Source organism: Falco biarmicus, chromosome 4 (assembly GCF_023638135.1).
Source record: "Falco biarmicus isolate bFalBia1 chromosome 4, bFalBia1.pri, whole genome shotgun sequence".
NCBI classification, from domain to species: Eukaryota; Metazoa; Chordata; class Aves; order Falconiformes; family Falconidae; genus Falco; species Falco biarmicus.
This window is the reverse complement of record NC_079291.1, coordinates 68,397,082-68,413,792: the sequence shown is the minus strand read 5'-3', so window position 1 is coordinate 68,413,792 and position 16,711 is coordinate 68,397,082. Positions and strand designations below refer to the sequence as shown.

Genomic DNA, 16,711 nt, shown 5'->3' with positions numbered 1-16,711 from the left:
ACAGGCGACAGAGGAGGTCACATGGGGTCTGCCCCTGAGAGCAGGTTGGTGACAGGTCCCAGGGGACACAGCACAGGGGGGCCAAGCTGCGCACGGGGCCATTCCCTGGCATGGACGGGACATGGAACCAAATCCCGGCACAAGCCCCCAGCTCAGCCCTGCCATGAGGCCACTGTCCCCTCACCCCGTGTTCCCAGGCAGACATCGACCCCAGGGAAGAGCCACCAAGCGCTTTATTGCTGGGGGGGCTCGCAGGGCCACCACGCACTCGGTGCGGGGTACTCAGGCAGGTTGAGCTCAAACTTCTTCTGCACGTCGTAGGGGAGGAATCGCCAGGCCACGAAGTGCTGGCGGACCCAGGAAGCGCCGAGCGCACTGCTTGGGTGCCGCCAGTGACACCAGCACGTCGGGGCATGATCCCACCACTGCTCCCGGCCTCCACGTCCCACCCTGCATGGCAAAAAAGACACGGGGAGGGGTTCAGGGCACCCCAGGGGACACAGCGCTGCCGGGCACCAGTTTGCCGGTGGAGAATGCTCTGGGTGGTGGAGGAGGGGAGGGCGCAGGGAGGAGGGGGTGCGTGTGTGTCCCCCCAGCATCGCTGCCTTGCACCGCTCCAGCTGCATCCTGGCACTGTGCGGGGTTTTGCTTGGTGGGGATTCACCAGCAGCGTGCCGAGAGCTCCTGTTTGCTCCTGCGGGGGGGGGGGGGGGGGGGGGGGGGCACACGCGGTGTGGGGGTGTGATGGCAATTCCAGGCCTGGCCACCAGACACCCGGGTGTTTTCAATTACATCATGTCTCAGTTCAAGGAGTTTGTTATTTATCGTGGATGCCCTGAACGCATCCGTGGAGAGCGGCTGCCAGCCTGGGCTGCCGGCAGGGATGCTGCCAGGCTGGGGGCGGGGGAAAGCTGGGGGTCCCGGGGCTGTCCCCACCTGGGAGGGCTCCGCAGGGGCTCCCCCACCACCCAGGCGCTGAGCCCAGGGTGATGCCACAGTGGGCTGGGTGACAATCTTGGGGTGAGCACAGAGCTGGGGGGGTTCCATCCTGCCTGGGGGGATGCTGAGCATGGTGCCAGACCTGAGGGCACATCCAGGCTGACGATGGGGATGCGGATGAGCTTCAGGGTGGCCAGGATGGCAGCGCAGGGCTCCCTCCCCTCGGTCGCCTCCGCCTCAGCTCCCAGCACGGCGTCCACCACGGCGTTGTAGGCATCATTGATCAGCTGCACCTGGGGGGGGACACGGTGGGCAGCGGCTGGGGGGTCCCCCCACCCCCCTATGGGACAGGCACCGAACCCCACACAGGGATCCCGTCTTCCTGCATAAATAGATTCATCCAAGAGCTACTGCCAAAAAAATCCGCCCCCCCCCAAGAAGCCAAGGCAGGGAGGGGGGGGTGAGGGGCGCGGTGGTGCGGCGGAGCCCAGCACGCCGAGACACGCGGCCCTGGCCAGGGCAGTGCTTTCGGGTCACATTCCTCCCACCGAGCCCGACGCTTCCAACAACAACAGAGCCGGTGGCTGGCGGGGCCGCGGCAGCCGCCGCTGGATTTCATGGCATCCCCGGGCTCCCAGCAGAGCCGGGGGCGGGGTTGCGGGGGGGATGGAAGGAATAAAAAAAGAATAACAAACTCAACCACGTCAGCCAGTGAGCACGGGGGCTCCAGGGGTCTCACCTCGGTGGGGAGGTAGGAGAGAAGGGGATGTCCATCTTCTCGCACTGTGTCGTGAAATCCCGGTACAGGGGGTCCGGGGAGCGTTTGGGGTAGAAGATGGTGGGCTCATAGTCCTGTGGGATGGAGAGTGGGGATGCGGTGTGGGAGCCTGGCACCACTCGAGGATGAAGAGGAGCACGAGGGAAGGAAGATACCTACAAAGATCCGCAGGTGCCGGGCGCACACCAGGCCAATGGCCCCATTCTGTGCCGGGCCACAAACGACCAGCACCGTGGGCTGCTTGCGCGGCAGGGACGGCAGCGGGAAGGCCTGCCGAGAGGAGACAGGGATGTCATGTCACTGCCCAGCCCCGTCCCTCTGGGGCAGCCCTGGGGATGGCACCCAGCATCGGGGATGTGGCGGGGGACCGGGGCTTGATGACCCACAGTAAGGCTGTGCTGCTGGGTGGGCAGCGTGGTGTGTGGTGGGATGGGGACAGCACCCACAGTAGGATGGAGACAGCACCCATGGCAGGAGGGGGCATGTGATGGGGACAATGCCCACAGTGGGATGGGGATGGCACCACAGCAGGACTTGGATGGTGCCCAGGCAGGACAGGGCCCATAGTGGGATGAGAATGGTGTCCATGGTGGGATGCAGATGGTGCCCATGGTTGGATGATGATGATGCCCACGGTGGGATGATGATGATGCCCACGGTGGCATGATGATGATGCCCACGGTGGCATGATGATGATGCCCATGGTGGGATGATGACGATGCCCACGGTGGGATAGGGAAGGTGCCCAAGGTGGGCTGAGGACGATGCCCGGGACAGGATGATGCCCGTGGCGGGACGGGGCTCCCTGCCAGCCTGCAGGGAGGTGGCCGAGCACTCCACATACCAGCAGCCTGCAAAGGGAGGCTCTGTTTATCCATTGACAGATTTTTTCCTGCTCGCAGAGCCTGGCTCCTGGTCCCATCCAGCCGCCAGAGACCTGAGCAGCACGGCCCGCTCGCAGCGCTGCGGTGCCGGACAAAGCCAGGCTCGCCTGGCCCTGGCCCTGCCCTGGTGCCAGCCTGCATTGTGGCTCCAGGGATGCACCGGGAGGGGATCCTGACTGGGGGGCGGGATGCCCAAACTGGGATCCGCGGATGCTCTCCCTGGCTCAACACCATGAGGAAGAGGATGCTCAGCCCCACTCTCCCCAGCTGGAGCTGGTGGTGGAGCCAGGGGTGCTGCCGTACAGGGGGGGCCCTGGAGGGGTGGGCAGCCCCGCACTGTGGGACCTGGACCAGCCTTGGGGCAGGGACCAGGACCAGCCCCAGGATCCAGAGAGGCTCCAACACCCAAATATTTCCCCTCCTCAGGCAACTTCTCTGCCCTCAGAGAAGGGAAGGGCAGAGCACAGTCCAGACACCTCCAACGGAAAAGCTGAGGCAGGTGGGCGCGGAGCTCGGCGGCTGCCGAGGCACAAAGCTGCCCTTGATGCTGCACCTCCACTTGCCCAGCTGCTGCCTCCTCCTCCTCCTCCTCCTCGTCCCATCCAGCACGAGCACTCGGGGCTCACCACACCAGGGGAGCAATGCCAGGGCTTGAGGAGCCCCCCAGCACCCTCCTCCCCACGCACAGCAAAGGCAGCCGGTGCCTGGCAGGGGTGGATGGTGGAACCCACTGGCCCCGGGTGACCCCAGTTCACCCCGGGGGGGATAACAAAGGGCAGCTGAGGAATGCAGACACCCCACCCCCCACCCCGTCTCCCAGGGTGAGGCTGCAGCCCTGGCATGGCCAGAGCATCATCCCACTATCCCTGTGCCTCCATCCAGGGTGGGAGGGAGACCACAGCTGGGGTGGGAAAGGCCACACAGGGGGACAGGGTGCGGGGGGGAGAGCAGCCGGCAGCCCCCCCACCCCGGCGGGGGGGTCTTGGGCCCCACTGGCCACCTCACCTTGGTCACGGCCATGGCACAGGCGTGTCCCCAGATCTCGATCAGCTGCTGCCGCCCAAACCGATAATCCTCCAGCAGCTCCTTCTCGATGGCCTCTGCCTCCGCCTTGCTGCGGGGGGAGCGGACAGCAGTGAGGGCAGGGACACCCCCCCGCCCCAGCACTAAGCCCCTTGGGCCCCCAAGCATCCCCGCGGTGCAGGGCAGGGGATGCTTGGGGGCAACGGGCAAGCGGGCTGGGGGCTCACAAGGCTGAGGGTGGGCATGGCCGGTGGCTCGGGGCTGGGGATGCACACGGCCGGCACATTCGGGAGCCCGGCAGCACAGGGGGGGGCTGTATTTCGTGCGAGGCACGGCCTTGGCAGCATCCCCAGGCTCGTGGGGATCGGGCTGTTATATAAAAGCAAACAATGCTGCGGTTGTTCCTGCGCTGCGAGCCCAGGAGCTGGCAGGGTCCGGGAGCCTCCAAATTGGACAATAATTGCTCACATCTGTTGGCTCACCTGCGCCGCGGCTGGAACAGCATGTGCCGGGTCCAGTGAGCTGCTGTGCGCTTGTCATGGAAGGGACGTGAAATCTGGCCCCTAGGAGAGGCCGCAGTCGGGATGCTGGTGGCCCAGGGAGGAAAATTTGCAGCCTGGGGGGCAGCTGAGGGGCCCCGGCCATGCTCCTGCTTTGGGGATGCACACTCACACCTTGCTCGGTCCTAGTCGCAGGGAGGGGACCAACTGGCCCTCCACTATCTGCAGGAAGGTGTGGTGCTACCAGCCCTGGGAGCTGGGGGGAACAGGGGCTGGGGGCTTGCTGAGTCCCTGGCTGCAGGGTCACCCTGCACTGTCCAGGGTGACCCCATGAGCCAGCCACGTCCCCTGGGTGTCCTGGCAGAGCCCAGAGCCCCCTGTGTCCCAGCAGAGCCCGTACCAGGCTGTCCCCTGGGGGTCCTGGCAAAGCCTGGAGACCATTTAGTTCTGACATCCCCTGGTCGTTCTGGCAGAGCCCAGAGAGCCCCCTACTCCCCAGCCACCGTGGCTGATCCCACCCTGTCCCCTGGCCATCCTGACAAACCCCATAGACCTGCCATGCCCTGGTCACTCTGGCAGACCCCTTAGACCCTGTCCCCTGGCCGTGCTGACAGATCTCATTGACCCCACATCCTCTGGCTGTCCCCACAGGCCCACCCCATACCCCCTGTATGCCTCGGCAGACCCCACAAAACCCCAGTGCCCTGCCCAACCTGGCAGACCCCCAGAAGAAAAAAAACCCTCACCCTGCCCCATGCCTCCTCTCCTTTCCCATCCTGTTCATCCCATCCCACATCCCATCCCCAATCATCTGGTGCCCTCTAGTGAGTCCCAGCCTGTCCCCAGCCCCACACCAGGGGCAAAAAGGGGGGAAAAGGGGCCAAATCCAGCCCCTGCTCCCTGGTCCTGTGCGGGGCCTGGCAGAGCCCAGCTAGCCCCAGTGCAGCTGTGTTGTCAGTCACCCAACAAAAGGCGCATTTTTGGCTCTGACAAAATTCCCCACGTCTGCTCCAGGGGAGAACATTGCCCGTAATCACTGCTGGCAGGGAAACCTGGGCTGCGGCCCGGGCTGGCTCCCGCGGTCCTGGCATCGTCCCCAGGGAGGGGGGGGGACACACATTGTGGGGCTCCCCGAGTCCTGGCTCGCTGCCCACCCCGGGAGCAGAGTCCCCTCCAGGCGCTCTGGGGTGCACGTGCGCTCTCGGCCCTCCCCGCTTTGCGGTTTGGCTTTGCTATAGGGGCTGGGGATGCAGGGGGGGACATGCTGCTCCTGTCCCCTGTGCAGGGGTAGGTGCCCCACTGAGCCCTGCTGAAACCCAGCAAAGCCCAGTCCAACGCAGTTTAACCCAGTTACTGCTGCCTCCTGGGGCGTGGTGGATGGCCAGAGCTGCTGCTGCACTGGCGGGGCAGAGACCTTACTGGGAGCGGGAGGGGGAGGAGCTGAAGGATGAGGGGTTCGAAAGCATCCCTCCTGTGTCCCCTCCTGTACCCCAGTTCCAGGGGCAGGGCACCTCGCATTCTGCATCACTGTTCTGCAACACGGCTCCGTGTCCTCACTCTGCATCCCAGTCCCACATCCCAGTTCTGCATCACGGCTCCATGTCCTCCCTCTGCATCCCAGTCCCACATCCCAGTTCTGCATCACGGCTCCATGTCCTCCCTCTGCATCCCAGTTCTGCACCCCAGTCCCATGTCCTCCCTCTGCATTCCAGTCCCGCATCCTAGTCCCATGTCCTCCCTCTGCATCCCAGTCCCGCATCCCAGTCCCATGTCCTCCCTCTGCATCCCAGTCCCACATCCCAGTCCCATGTCCTCCCTCTGCATCCCAGTCTCACATCCCAGCTCCGTATCCTCCCTCTGCATCCCAGTCCCACATCCCAGCTCCGTATCCTCCCTCTGCATCCCAGTCCCACATCCCAGCTCCGTATCCTCCCTCTGCATCCCAGTCCCACATCCCAGCTCCGTATCCTCCCTCTGCATCCCAGTCCCACATCCCAGCTCCGTATCCTCCCTCTGCATCCCAGTCCCACATCCCAGCTCCGTATCCTCCCTCTGCATCCCAGTCCCACATCCCAGCTCCGTGCCCGCCTCTACACCCGGCTCCGTGTCCCGGTCCCACATCCCGGCTCCCTGCCCGCCACTCGTCCCCCCCGCCCCGCGGGGTGCAAGCACGGGGAGCTGGGGACGCACAGGGGTCCCCAGCCCCAGGCGGTACCGGAGTCTCCCCCGTGCCGCTTCCCGCGCTGGGGCCGCGCGTGCCGGAGCCATCCCAGCATCCCTGCCGCAGCCATGGCGACCCGGGATGCAGTTGCTCTGGCAACCGCGGTTATTTGGGTACCGGCCCCCCCCGCCCCCGTCCTCGGGGGTGCGAGAAGCCGGGCTGGGATCGCCCCGCGGGGAGACATGCGTGGGGACAGCTGGAAGGGGGGCTGGCGGCACCGGGGCGCTGGGGGCATCACGGGAGGCAGGAGCCGAGCCGGGGGGAGGGGGTCCCGGGGTAGCGGGTTCCCCCCCAGCCCGTCCCGGGGGGCAGCGGCGGCGGGGGGTGGGGTGGGGCAGCAGCTCCAGTGCGGGCGTACGGTGAGGGGCGCAGGCACGGCGGGACCCCAGACCCCCCTCGGGGCTGCTGGCATCCCCCGTCGGGGGGTCCCTGGGGCCGGGCTCACCTGAGGTAGCGGGGCGGCTGCCGGGCGGAGCCGGGCGCGGAGCTCATCCCGGCGGCGGCGGCGGAGCCCTGCGGGAGCGGCGGCAGCAGCGCGGACCCCCGGCGCTTGGCGATGCCGCCCGGGGGAGGCGGCTCCGGCTGCCCCCGCCCCGCCCGGCCCCCCCTCCCCGGGAGCATCGCCCGGGCCCCAGGCCCGCCCCCGCCCCCCCGGCTCGGTTTGTGGTGGTGGTGAGCCCCGAAATCGCCTCTACGCCCCTCCCCCGCCCCCCCCCAGACAGCGGGCGGGGGCGGGGGCAGCTGCCTGCACCCCACAGTGATCCACAAAGCACCTTATGCCCCCCCCCAGCAACTGGGACACACCAAACACTCAAAATCGGTGTTTTGCACTCAACCCCGGTGGGTGCCACCCTCAGCAACCGGAGGGTGGGCTGAGTGCGTCCCCCGCCCCTCCCCCCTCCACCTGCCAGCCCCCAGCTGTGACACTGGGGGACAAGCCCTTGCTGCAGGGGACCCGCAGGGCCGGGGCTGCAGCTACCCAGCCCCCATCAGGATGTTTTCAGCAGCCGGAGCAGGGCCCGGCTCAGCCACGCAGCAACCGGGGCCGATCCCCTGCTCCCCCCACGCTGGGGGGGCTCTGGGAACAAGAGCCAGGACCCCCCAACATGCAGCAGCAGGAAGAGCAACACCCCCCCCGGGGCCAGCCAAGTGTCCCGCTCCAGGACACGGAGCTGCACCAGGAACATGCCGACACCATGTCTGACACCGCGGATCTGTGTAGGTTTAATGACAGATATTGGAACAGGCAGCACTGGGCAGCCGCCGCCGCCCCCCCACGGCACCAGGGGATGCCAGAGCCCGGTGAGCGCGGTGCCGGGCTGTGCCAAGCTGGGCCATGCTGTGCCGCGCCTCAGACATAGTACTGCAGCCCGAACTTCTCGTTCTCCACCTCGCTGGTGGGGCGCAGGTAGTAGAGCTCCTCCAGCGTGGGGGGCACCCAGCGGTCGGTGTGGTACAGGGATTCGCCCACCTGGGGGGGGGGGGAGAGCGGTTGGGGGGGGCAGCCGCAGCCCCCCAGCTGAGCGGTGCCCCCCCCCCCCCTCTGGCTCCAAGCCCTGGCAGGCAGCAGAATGAGCTTCACTGCTCAGCGTAGCCCCCTATGCCGCTGGTTTCTGGGGGCTTCTTCAAGCCTGGGTGATGTGAGCGTTCCCAGAGATGTGGCACAGACCCAAATCCGCTGGGGTGGCCGGTTCCGCCCCCCCCACTGTGCCGGGCATCACCAAGGGGCAGCCAGTGGCACGGCCCCCGCCCAGCCCCGGGGCACCTGGGTCACAAACCTTCCAGCCAGGAACATCCTTCATGATTTTGGCCTCCTCATCCAGGTTCTGCCGCAGCATCCGGAGGGTCCTGCGAGAGAAGGGGAGGCTAAGCCCCGAGCAGGGGGGCACAACGCCCAGTGGGGACCTCCCCCATGCCCTCGGTACCTGCGGTCTGACTCTGCCTGCAGCAGCGGCATCAGGGCAATCCGAGCCTCCAGGTCCTCGATCAGCAGCCGCCTGCGGTGGGATGGGGGGGGAGGGGGGGCAGGGCTGTGAGCTGGGGGGGGGAGCACCGCGGGGAAGCACCGCTGGGGGGGGCTGGGGGTGAGCACCGGGGGGAGGGGCTGGGGGGGCCGGGAAGAGCCGGGGGAGGGGATGGGGAAAGCAAATCCCAGGGGGGTGGAACCGGGGCGGGAGAGCAAGGAACCAGAACCGGTGAGCCCACGGGTGGGAGCGTGGGGGGACGCCCGGCGCAGGGGGGACACAGGATAAACCGGGGCCACGGGATGGGACACAGAACGACCCGGCGGGTGACCTCGGGGAAGGTGGGGGGACAAACCCGCGGGGCTCGGTGAGGGGGCACGGGACAAAGATGATCGAGGGGAACCCCAGGTGGGCGGGACGACGATCGCGGCCGCCGGGAAGGGACGAGACCACAAGACGACCGGGGGGGGGCCCGGGGCGGGGGGGGGCCCGGGGTAGGCCCAGGGGAACCGGGGGGAGCCCGGGGCTGGGGAGGCGGCACCTGCGCTCCCGGTTCCACTTGATGAGCGTGTAGTAGCCCAGCAGGAGGCTGCCGATGCCGAGCGCGAAGAGGCTGTACCCTGCGGGGGCGCGGGTGAGCGCGGCACCGGCAGCACCGGGGCCCTCCCCGCCGGGCCTCCCGCCCCCGCTCCCCGCCCTCCGCCCACCTGAGAGCCCGCGGCGCGGCAGGTGCCGCTTGTAGTCGATGGGCCCGTACCCGCCCGGCGGGGCCATGTCCTGCTTCACCTTCGGCGCCGCCATCCCGGCGGCCGCGCAACGTCACTTCCGCCGCGCTCGCGGCAAGCGCTCTGCCGGCCGCACCACGTGACAGCGCCGTCCGCCGCTCCTTAAAGGGGCAACGCGGGGGCCAGGGAGCGGTGGGGCCAACCCGCCGGGCGCGGTGCGCAGCTGGGCGGGGGGGCGGGCACCCGGTGGGCAGAGCGGGAGGCGGCCGCCGCCGCGAGGTGTCGCCGAGCACCCGGGCAGGGGGTGGGGACAGCGGGGGTGCTCGCTTTGCTGCGGGCGCGGAGCCTGCACCCAGGGGTGCTCAGTGCTCCGCGTGCACGGCCGGTACCAGGGTCCCGCACTCCCCACATGCACTCCCGGGATGAGGAACGAAGAGTGGGGGGCACCCACCTGCAGGTGGCCCCCGGCTGTGCGCACCAAAAGCGTGCACCCTGCAGCAAGCGTGCACCCAGCAGTAAGCGTGCAAACACTTGAAAACATGCACCAAAAAGTGGGCACGCACCAGTAAAGTGTGCACCAAGAGTGCAGCCATGGGCAAGCATGTGCTGGGAAGTGTGCACCAAAAAGTATGCATCCACCACTGAGCATGCAGCAAAAAGTGTGCAAGTGTGCACTGGAAAGCATGCACCCACCAGCGAGCACGCAGCAAAAAACCGTGCAAGCGTGCACTGGGAAGTGTGCACCAAAATGTGTGCCCCCAGCTGCAAGCATGCAGCAAAACCCGTGCAAGCATGCAACGGGAAGCATGCACCAGACAGCGTGCATCCAGCAACAGCCATGCAGCAAAAACTGTGCAAGTATGCACTGGGAAGCATGCATTAAAAAGCGTGCACCCACCAGCAAGCATGCAGCAAAAAACATGCAAGTGTAGTGCACCAAAAAGAGTGCATCCACCAGTGAGCATGCAGCAAAAACCAGGCAAGCGAGCACTGGGAAGCGTGCACCAAGAAGTGTGCACCCACCAGCAAGCATGCAGCAAAACCTGTGCAAGTGTGCACTGGGAAGTGTGCACCGAAAAGCATGCATCCAGCAATAAGCATGCAGCAAGAAACATGCAGAAAAAAAAAAAAAGCAGCAGCAGGTGCACAGGGCAAGTGTGCCCGGAGCACACTCACACTGGAGCACACATGCAGCAGTGAACAGGCTGTGGGCAGCATGGCCCCCCCAGCCCCTTGCACCCCAAACCTTGGCCCTGCTGTGTCCCCCAGACCAATGGGGCAGGACCTGGAGGGCCCGGACCCTCCCAGCCCCCCGCCGGCCCTGGGGTGGTTCCCCTGCACCCCCAGTCCTGTAAACCCTCGGACACAGATCAAGGTCACTCTTGTCTTAATCTCTAATCGCGCCGTAATCCCTCCGCTGTGGCGGGGACATAATAACTTTGCAGCTGGCGAGGCCGGGGGGGCACCCACCAGCATGCTGGGGGGGGGGGGAATGGGCACCCCAAGGTGGGGGGGAAGCCTGGGCCAGGCCCACAGGCAGCAGCTCCCCACTTTCTCCAGCACCGCCCTGCACCCAGCCCCCCATGGGATATGTGGGGCTGGGGGCTGGATTGCTGCTCATGGGGCCAATCCTGCCTGGGAGTAGCGTGTGCCCAGCTGGGGGAGGGGATGGGGGAGGGTGAGCCCCGGGATGCTCCGGGATGCCCGTGTTCCTGGCGGGATGCACCGGGGGATGCAGGAAAACCTCCTGCTCCTTGCCCCATCCCGAATGACCCTGGAGCTGGGGTCTCCCCTGCATCTGCTGTGGGTGGTCCAACCTTTAGGGAAGACCAGCCTTCCCGGGATCAAATCCTTTCACGGCAGCTGGATTCGCTGGTGAACCCAGCTGGGAGGTGGGCAAAGATCCTTGCGGGGAATGAGTGGCCACCTCTGGGCCTCGTCATCCTGCCCCCACTTTTGGCAGTGACCCCCGATTCCCACCGACACCCCCCGGGGCAGTGCACCGGAGTGGGGCAACACAGGCATTATCTCCCATCCAAGTGCTTTCCCAGTGGGTGCCCCTGGAATAAGCAGCACCTTCAGGCACGACTATACATCCCGGTCTCCATCCAGCAGCTTCTGGGTCCATTGAGGAACCAAACTGATAGAAACCTGCTGCTTCCACCGTTTTCCCAGCTCTGGGAAGACAGAGACACTGGTGGCTCATGTGGAAGCTCCCGGAGCTGATGAGCTGGGAAAAGGAAGGATGGGGAGGGGATGGGAAGGCAGCAGTGGGCTGGGAGGTGGGAAATGCCCCAGGACTGTGGATGCTCCAGGGAAAGGCTGGAGAAACCCCCAAAGCCACGGCCGGGCTTACGGCCTGGGATCAATTAAAGATGCTGGACGAGGGGAAGGGATTCAGCCTGATCCCCAACAGCTGGGGGTTTGTTTCTGGATTCGGCGTGTTGAATGTTTACCTGGGGCTTTTTCTGCTGGTAAATTATCATAATGAAGCTGGCGGGACTTTGGTGGGACACCTACACACGTTCCTGGATCCCGCCTGGCTGTGCGCAGGGAGGGAGAAGAAAAGCAGGAATCAGTTGGCTCATTTACAAAGAGAAACCCCCATCCCTGGGTGGCCGAAGCCCCCAGCTCCCACCTCAGAAGCCAGATTTTTGCCTTTTAACTCCCACCAGGTCTGGGGGCTTTGCAGGACCCCCAGACCTGCTGCCTTGGGGGGTCCTGGGCCGGAGTGGGGGAGCTCAAGGCTGTGGGAGACTCCAGCCACTGGGAAAACCGAGGCCAGAGCCTTGCCCAGGCACCAGCTCCGTGCAAAAGCATCCCGGGATGTTTCACGTCACTGGTTAATTGCCACGAGGTGTAATTTTCCTGCTGCCTCCCGGTCCATGGGGAGCCGCGGGACCCCGGCACTGCAGCCCTGTGCGCTGCCAAGGACCCCCAAACCCCGCGGCACAGGCAGCTCGCCTGAAGAGCCGTGCGTCCTGTCCAGGCAGCATGGGCAGGAGCAGCGCTGGGATGTGGGAATTGCTGGGAATAACGTGCCTTGAAGTTGCTGGGAATAACATGCCTTGATATCAAGGGAAGAGCTGCCCAGTGAAGCGGGACTGCTTCAGGCTGGGGGCTTGCATCCATGGGTGGGTCATAATCCCCCCCGTGCATCCCATCCAGGCAGCACGGGCAGGAGCAGCACTGGGATATGGGAATTGCTGGGAACAATGTTCCTTGATATTGGTTCCCTTGGGAAGAGCTTCCCAGTGAAGTGGGGCTGCCTCGGGCTGGGGACCTGCATCCATGGGTGGGTCATAATCCCCCCCAACCCCAGTTCCCCCCAAGCCAAGAGCCCCTCTTTGCTGTGCAGCTTTTCCTGGACACCAAGGACCGTTATTCCCAGCAGTTCCCAGACCGTGGCAATGGGCTGTGCTGGGACCGGCAGTTGCATCAATGGGATTATTTCTGTACCACAGGGACAAGGAACGCATGTGATGGGTTTCCCACATACTGCCTGAACTCAACCCTCCGTTCACCCTTCCCAAGGGCCGTCAGCTCAACCCCCTCATAAATCCCATCAAACGGCTCCGCTGGCCATTCCCAAGCGCAGGAGCAGCCGGATGAGCAGCACCGCGGTGCCCACCCTGTCATCCCTCAGACCCGGCGCCGATTTCAGCCATGAACACGATGGCGTCGGTCCCTTCCCGGCAGGATGGCAGCCACCGGGAATCACCCCCCAGGGCCGGCGCTCTGAACACCCTCCGGCTCCTGATCCCGACAAAACCGAGGCTTTACTACTAAAAAAAGGGAACAAAAAATTCAGTTCTTTGCTTTTCAGCAGCAACTGTTTCACATTTGGGTTGTCTGACAAATTTCCTTTTCAACGAAGAACCTTTATCCCCTGGAGCGGAATTCCTTATTCAAACACTCGTCATTAAGGCATCTGTGGAAGGGTTTATTAAGCTCTGTATTCCCACCCGGAGGGGGAGGGCTTGGCTCCTTCCAGCATCCCCTCACCCACCCTGCCCCGCACCCACCCACATCCCATTTATCCCAGTTTGGGATGGCCCAGGACACATCATGCCTCGCTTCCCCATTACCACCAAAGCCCAGAGCAGGGGACCGACACAAAAATCAGCTTTTTAATATTTTACTTGTATTTAAAAGTGGTTTTACCCATCTCTCCCTGGTTATGCCTTCCACCTGCTGTAGCTAATGATGGAGAAGGATTCTCTCATTCATAATTTGTATTTATGATTTATTTTTAATAACAAAGGTGGTATTTAAGGAGCCTGTCTTCGTACGGCTCACAGCCCGAGCTTTTCTTTGTTCCCTGGCTGAGACCAGCGCGCCGAGGCGCGGGATGCGACGGAGCAGCTCCCACCTGCTCCAGCCAGGTGAGACCCCGCCGGCGGCTTCATTTGGAGCGCAGGAGCTGATGCAATCCCGTCCCGCTGTTACACAGGGCCGCGTCACACTTGGGACCCGGCCAAGGCATTTGTAAGATCCAAATGAACCTCGAAGCCTCTTTGCTCCCGAGGGGATGAGGGGAGCAGAGCCGGAGCTCGGGAGCGGGTCCAGGTGCAGTGCTGCCCTGGGAAGCTGGGGGAAGGGTCTTCTCTAGCTGCTGGGAAATGGGAATAAAATGGGTTGTGGACAGTGTTGCAACGGTTATCGGGAGGATACAAACCCTGGAGGTGACGTGCTTTGCTGATACCCAAAGGGCCTCTTCCTCCTCCTGGTCCTCCTCCTCCTCCTCCTCCCAAGGGGCTCAGCCCCTGCCCCCACTGCACACCTATAATTTCCAGTGGCTGAATTTCCTAACACAGCCCCTAAACTGGGAGTTTTTCCCAGGGTGGAGTGGACTTAACCCTTCAGCTGCCAGCAATATCTCGATTAGCCCGCACAATCTGCGCAGCAGAATCGCCTCCGTGACTTTTGAGATGCTGACCGGTACCTGCTGACTCTGCACCGGTACCTGCTCCAGGTGCTCCCCCCCCAAAAAAAACAACTAGGTTGGGATATTGCCACCTCCTGCCACTTTAATCCACAGCAGATCACTGGGTTTGCTACCAAAATAGCGTTAATAGCTTGCACTTCAGCAGTTTTGCATAAAAAAAGACTTCCTCAGCAAGAGCCCTCACCAGCACAGCAGTTACACAGCTTTGAGGAAAACAAAACAGCTTGAATTAAACTGGTTCTTGAATTAAACTGGTTCTTCATCTAAACTGGTTCTTGAACTCACATATTCAGAAATTCAGAATTTTTTCCAGTTCTAGAAGGTCAGAAAAAGCTCGTAAAGAACCCCCCAAAAAACCCCAACACCCCCCACACACATGGTGAAGGTCAAACGTTTCCAACCCCACGAACACTGCGTTGGGGTCAAAGTGGAGCCAGGTGGGTCTGGGGTACCTGGTGCTGCCCCATGCTGCTCTCGGTCACTGCCGTGGACCCGCAGGGCTCCCCTCGTGGGGAAGGGGCTTTGCCCCTCGCCATCACCCCCTCCTTGCTGCTCTACCCCCGCGCGCCGCCAGCAGCCCCCGCAGCTCCTCCCGTCACCTCTTGCGCTTCCAAAACAGGGTCTGACGACGCCAAAACGAGTTATTCCTGCTCACACCCAGTTATTCCTGCTCACACCCGGAGCAAAGCACTTCCCAGCCTCGGCGATTCCAGGCGGTGCCATCAGGAAGGCGCAGGAACCATCACTGCTCTGAAACAGCATCTTCCCACCGACCTCAGGGACCGCGGCTGGCAACGGCCACAATTTCGGGCAGGATGAGGCTGGGATACTCGATGGGGACTGGGGGGGCTCCAGCTGTGCCCAGTGACAAGCAGTTAAGTGTCACGGACACACAAATGCCCAGGGCTTGATCCAGCACATCCCTGAATCCAGAGTTATGGTCTGGCCCCTGCCAACACAAACACACACGCTGCATACACAAACCCGAGCTGAAAAAAACCCCAACCAACCCCAAACGTATTTTTTTCCCTCCCTTCAAGCTGGGCACTTCCCAGGCAGCCGAGTGATGCTCCAACCACTTTGTTTTTTAATCCAGAATTGGGGCCAGAAATATTCCGGCAACGTTTTTGTTCAAGTTTGCGATGCAAATCTCCCCTTTCTCCTCCTCTCCACTGGCTTGTTGAGTTATCCTGGAGGATTTAAATAAACTTACGGACGTATTGAAGGATTTCAGGAGGTGCACGGGGTTATATTCCCAGTTTGGGAATGGCAGAGTGAGTGCAACCGCAGCGCTTCAGCTCCCACCTGCTCTGTGGCAGGCAGGGAAAACTTCGTTGTTCCAGCGTCTTCGGATGCTGACCTGGGAGTCAAGTTGTTACGACAGGACACGTACAAGGGATGGGACCCCAAGGGTCTCCGAGGGGCAGAGGTGGTGATTCCAAGTGAGAAGGGCTGAAGAGGCGCCAGGGTCTCGTTCTTGCCTGGAAAACTCGTGTGCCAGCCTGCATCCAGAGACGGCACCTGGGAGGACATTTAATCCGTTTGGTGGTTTGTAACTTCAATCCACAAAATTCCACGTAGACTTTGCCTTCTTCCTTTCCCGGTCTCCCATCAGGGGGAAGAAACTGTGCAGTCACCAGCGGTGGAAATAAGACCTATATATCGATCTTTATACATATATATACATATATCTTTACATATATATATACTAGAAATAAGAGGCAGACCCAAGGCTTTGTCCATGTGTTTATTGTCAGTCAAATACTAAAAATCCCTCACGATACAATATACACAGATATCCATTTCAGATTCTTCCACCACTGAGACTTCTCAGGTTTTAGTGGGAAATTAATTTTTTTTTTTAGATTTTTGTTTTATTATCAAAGATTTAGAGTCACAATAAATACGAGTGACAAAACCATACCCTGCGCTGGCGTAACGTGACTGTTACGCTCCTTTGTTAGATGATTATAAATTTTTTCTAGTTTTTTTTTTAAAAAAAGCACAATGCAAGTTCTTTTGCTAAACGCAATATATGCAGAACTCTGCCTTAAGCAGACAAACACTACTGCAGTTCCTTGAGGTCTTTTTGCATTATATATATATATATTTATAATTTTAAAAAATGCCTTCTGCGATCCCCTCCTTCCAAAAGGAGAGGGTGAGAAATGAGCCAAGTGCAGTTTCTATTAAGACCTGCCTCAGCCTGCTCTGCTCTACTCACTTCTGCAGCACAAGTCCCCCCATTTTCCATTCTGAACTGTACTTTGGTAATTTTTTTTTTCTCCTTAGGAAACAAAACAAAATAAAAAAAAAAAAAAAAGAAGAAAAAAAGGAAAAAAAAGTGACAACTAGGTCCGAGAAGTCAGAGGTAAGTGAATGCTGCCCTAAAGCGATGATAGAAATAGCTACAGAAAAAAAGCCAACCCCAAATTATCTCTAATTTAAGATTAACCCAGAGTCTTCTGGCCATTACAGCTGGATGCCACATACAGGAATCCCTAGAACACAAACATTAGCCAAGTCACCATTTCCACAAACTGGAAACGCTGTGTCAGCCAACTGCACTCTAAAAATACAAGATTCAACCGGGCCACTCGTGCTCCTGGGCAAAGGGCTGCGACCTCGCCAACGCTCTGAAATCAAACCGGTAATTGATCAGGTTATTAAAAAAAAAATAATAAAAAAATTACAAAAAAAACCACACAGCTCCCAAATTGCAACACGGG

At 61.8% G+C, this 16,711-nt stretch overlaps 2 protein-coding genes across 2 annotated transcripts; both read right to left on the bottom strand.

The window, feature by feature from the left end:
• Window positions 1-232: 232 nt before the first annotated feature.
• Window positions 233-4,071, bottom strand: YJEFN3 (YjeF N-terminal domain containing 3). The gene is given in 9 exon segments (XM_056337439.1): window positions 233-353; window positions 355-411; window positions 413-450; window positions 1,082-1,232; window positions 1,679-1,698; window positions 1,701-1,791; window positions 1,877-1,987; window positions 3,607-3,715; window positions 3,852-4,071. Coding segments are annotated over 9 exon segments (756 nt in total). The 5' UTR covers window positions 3,911-4,071; the 3' UTR covers window position 233.
• A 3,473-nt stretch (window positions 4,072-7,544) lies between these two features.
• NDUFA13 (NADH:ubiquinone oxidoreductase subunit A13) lies at window positions 7,545-9,172 on the bottom strand. Its single transcript, XM_056337458.1, has 5 exons — window positions 9,017-9,172; window positions 8,851-8,929; window positions 8,271-8,342; window positions 8,124-8,193; window positions 7,545-7,816 (listed from the first exon to the last, which is right to left on the bottom strand). Exons 1-5 carry the CDS (start codon window positions 9,108-9,110, stop codon window positions 7,697-7,699), a joined length of 435 nt encoding a protein of 144 aa, XP_056193433.1. The 5' UTR covers window positions 9,111-9,172; the 3' UTR covers window positions 7,545-7,696.
• Between the last annotated feature and the right edge of the window lie 7,539 nt (window positions 9,173-16,711).